At 33.3% G+C, this 4,645-nt stretch overlaps 1 protein-coding gene across 1 annotated transcript; it reads right to left on the bottom strand.

Moving 5' to 3' along the window:
* Positions 1-1,786: 1,786 nt before the first annotated feature.
* On the bottom strand, positions 1,787-4,417 carry LOC128156604 (torsin-1B-like). The gene is given in 3 exon segments (XM_052818799.1): positions 1,787-2,193; positions 3,724-3,871; positions 4,167-4,417. Coding segments are annotated over 3 exon segments (501 nt in total). The 5' UTR covers positions 4,359-4,417; the 3' UTR covers positions 1,787-2,032.
* Between the last annotated feature and the right edge of the window lie 228 nt (positions 4,418-4,645).

The following is a 4,645-nucleotide window of genomic DNA, read 5'->3' on the forward strand; positions in this document are numbered from 1 at the left end:
ACGTTACAGGCAGACTTATCATACTAGCAGGTTTTTGCAGCAAAATAAAATTTTAAAAAATACAGCTCATATTGCTTTAAATGATTAATCGGACATATCAACCTAAAAAAAAAAAATCAGCCACGCCCGCATACGTGTCGGAGTGTATGAAAATTTAAAAACTGAAGCGTTCAAATATGTGCAAGATTGTACATTTGAACCGTGTAGACTAAGTTACAGTTCAGGGGCCAGTTTTACTAAAGGTCGTGTAGAGTAAGTTACAGTTCTGATAAAAACTCTTAGGTTGGGGTCAATTCTCAACAGGATCAATTTTCAAACGTGTCGTGGTCATTAGAGTTTAGAGAAATCTTTCTCATAACGTTGAAAAATGACCCCGGGTATAAATTTCACGATTTTGTGGCTTATTATCGTCCTCTGTCTTGTGCGATTGTCGTTGTCTCTCCCAAGTTTTACATTTTATTCAAGTTCGTTGTTAAAGTATTCTGTGGTCTTCCACGCTTTCGTTGTCTTTGTGGGTTTCTTTCTTGGACTTACTTTGTGATATTTATATTTTAGAGCAAAATATTTACCGTGAACACAATAATTTTTAACCCTGAAAATCTTAACTTGCAGACAAACCTTGTGGGGTTTTTTTCTGATACAATTGGCACTCCCAAATATTGTTGAAAACGGTACACTAATCAAAACGTAATTATGTACATTCAAAGGCTTAGATGATCGGAAACAAATAAAAAGGAAGGCATTTTTTGTAAAGTATGTTACATTGTATATTGAATTGGTGGGACCACACATTTTTAATTGAATGGCACGAATGAAATTCAAACAATTGGCAGGTGGAATTCTTCTGCTTACAAATTATACATTAATTAGACCGAACGTTTGATATTCGCAGTGGCGTCTGAAGCAAATTGAAAGTGGGTGGGGGCTAGACTAATCATCAGAAATCTTGACAAGTTAAAAAAAAACCCCTATTTCCCAAAATCATGAAAATCTTAATCCGTGTACCAAAAACTTTTCCAACAATAATGAAATTCCTAAACCATGGGGTGGGGGGTGGGTAACTATTATTAAGATTATGGATTCTTCAAACAATCTAAAACATGTGAACGAGTAATATTCTCCAAACACTTTTAGTAATACATTGTGGTGGCAATGATATTGACAGCCCTCATTATACACCGAAGAACTTCCAAAAGTACATGAAGTAAACTGTGTCTAATGCACATGTATCGAAATTGTTGCGATGGCCAGTTATAGTTACATATTTTGCAAAGTAGTAATTGGTCAACATGTTTTTCAAACAAAAATGAAAAAAAAGTTGGATAACCAGAGTGCAATGTAAATTCAGCTCCTGTTACATCTGCTGTACAGAATAAGTGTGTGGCATCTACAACAGCTTGGATAATAGGACTTTCATTTCGACATGGAAACTGACAATCTAACTGACTCTGAAATTACAATAATGTCAATCCTATACATGTATCAGAAAACCGCACCAACTATATGTAGTATACTTAAAGAGAATCATAATCATGGGTAATACCAACGTTTATGTTTATCAGAGTAAGTAACTATTACACGTAGTACTCTATGCCCATGGCCATGGGAACTATGATATGTCTCGGGAGAATAAATCTTTCGAATTTCCAATCTTATGATCATCACCTGATGAGATTATTTTCAATGTGCATTGTGCAACAAATTCAATGTTGGCTTTATTTGCACCACATACAGTGTATACACATATCAGTTGACACTTTAGAAAACATCTTTTGTCCTTTTTTATATATATATATTCAAATTTTCAATGCGGAGTACAAGTTAACAATCTAAAATTAACATAATTAATATCAAGAAATATAATTGTGGCATTAAAAGTCGTCCATTACATATTGTGTTTTATCTGGGACACGTCTGCATCCAGATACAGAGAATAATTCCTCGTCCTCTGGATAATAGAGCAGTTCTCTGGAAAATGTATCCCAAATATCTTCTGGAATTTGTTCTCTTTCGTTATACTATTCTTTTATGATCAGATATCAATAATGCAACTTCTGATGTGCTTTTTCTCTAACGGAAGGAATGGGACATAGGCTGTTATCAGGTTCTTGAAAATAATCAGACTTTCGTAGAATCCATCTTTGTAAAAAAAAAAAATAATTGAAAAAAGGCATCGTACAAACGATAAGATCCCTATAATGTACGAATATTATAATCGCAGCATATACTCACTTTTTCCTGCATTATGTTCTCTAGCATGTATCAATGTACGGTTTACAATGCCTTCTGCACCTATATTACTGAAAAAATGTGTGTACTATTTTGTGTTGTGCATGAACTATATGCTTTTAAGGTATTCAATGCCGTATAACGACAACATTTTGTACCTAACAAATGAATGGTCCGATATTCTTAATCATGATATCATTTTAAGGTGTAATAGAATAAAAATACTCCACCAGAGGAATTTTCAAAATTTTGATTATAGTCCAATTAATTGCACCTTGTATTTTACATTGAAGTCTATAGGCAACGCACGTTTTATTGAGATTTTGTAAAATGTAACTTGAAATTCTCTTGGTAAATAAATGCATAAACTTTTCTGTATTAAGATATGAAATAAAATGAATCATTTACCGCAGATATTTTGACAAAATTAAACTTTTCTTCCATTCATCATGGAAGAAAGCTTTCAAGAAAGTTTAGGATGCAAAATGACAAACTTCTGATATATTGTTAGACATGTGATTTGCTTCATTTCATTTTCATTTTCATCTAGCAATACATATTTGACTATTTCAAATTTGATTCAAAATTGTTCAATATCCCTTCATTATACATGGAATACATGTACCTTAAAAGTGTTGTCAGGGTTTGATACATAGTGTCACGATAAGCCCTAAACCCTGTCTAAACTCTGTCCCGAGGTTTTGGTTCCACCACTTTTCGCATGATATTTCGATAATCATAAATACCTTTGTGCTCAAACTACGTTCATCCACTAATATAAAAAAAATGTCCAGATTATCTGTTTTGAAACGCCCCCTCTACCGCTTTGGGTTTCAATACACGTCCCAAAATAGAAAGTCTACGGGGATTTTGCTTTGCATCAGCCATTAATAAGCCCGGATGGTAACGTTTAAAAATTGCGCGAGATGTCCCGAGTACTTCCGAATGGAGAAAAGATGTAAACATTTCCCATTATAAATCTCCGTAAGAAATTTGTTTTCTTTCCTGTAAACTTTTATGAGTGAAAAGGGATAATTTGTCAATAAAGATATCTTGGATATTTTCCATTTCATTGATTTCTTCTGTACTTTTTTCACAGGTATGTGTATTTTTATTAATATGTATAAATAATTCATTGGTTTTCATTAGATTATTTTTTTTATTTATCAGGTTGCTGTACAATCATAAAAAATCAGAAACTCTGTTGTTCCTTACATGAAATGAGACATAGCTGCTTTTCCAAACAAGCTTAAAATGTTAAGCAGACGAGATGTCATTGAATTTTTCATTGTACATTCTTTTATAACTAAATTATTAAATTGTCATCCACGCAACGCCAGGAGCACTGAGTCCACTCGTGGCGGCGGAACGTCCCATGCACGGCCACGAGTGGATTCAGGACCCTTGGCGTTGTGTGGATGTGTAATTGTAACAAATCAAAACAATTGATTTCTTACCTTAGAAAAATAAAAATGGCATTTCTATAATCAATGCCATCATATTGCTCATGATTTTCAATATACGGTTATAGAATGTCGAGTTATCCTGGTGGTATCTTGTCAATTTCATCAACAAAGGAAAACAAGGACCGGGAACATTGTGCGACACTACTTTCAATGACTGAGTTTTTTTTAAGCTCCTCCTAAAATGGATGTTCAATCGTGCTCTGATATTGTCAAGAGACAGTATATAATATATGTTCTTCAAAGTTTAAAGACTTTGAAGAACATATATTATATACTGTCTTCAAAGTTAATAGACTTTTCTGAAGTATATATTCTATATATACTTTAGGAAAGTCTGTGAAGTTTGAAGAAACTTTAAAAATTAAGTAAGATGATTTTGGTATATTCGCATCGAAGCACCGGCTTGATATAAGAAATAAGTAATTAACATTTTATGATTACTTTTACTGCTCGTCTATAGGAAAAATATACCTTGTACACAGGAACATATTGGTTGTGTGAAAATTCTGTCCCAGAGATGAAATGGACATACTTGCTCCGCATTCCTTTCTTGTATATGCTCTCGGCAATGATGCTACTAACATAGGTTTTTCCAGTACCAGATCCTCCATGAAAGGAGAAAGTCAATGCTTTAGATGGCTTCCTTTTCACATTAGTATTCATGTACTTGATGGTGATGTTAGAAACTAGATGTTGTCCATAGAGTTTTCTAGCAAGATTTGTTTCAAGAGCTACAAATGTTAATCAATAAAGCATTTAATGATGAAACATATTTTCATTAAAATTAACCAACACCAGGCTATTTAGAAACTTCACAAAATGATTACTGTAAAGATGAATAGCAATGCATCAAAAGGGAATGGTAAGGAAGTGAGCAAAACTTTATTTTCATCCTGTGTTTTTTCGTCCGTATGTACTTGAAAATGGTTTAGCCTCATCTTAAATTCGCA

Source organism: Crassostrea angulata, chromosome 7 (assembly GCF_025612915.1).
Source record: "Crassostrea angulata isolate pt1a10 chromosome 7, ASM2561291v2, whole genome shotgun sequence".
Lineage (NCBI taxonomy): Eukaryota > Metazoa > Mollusca > Bivalvia > Ostreida > Ostreidae > Magallana > Magallana angulata.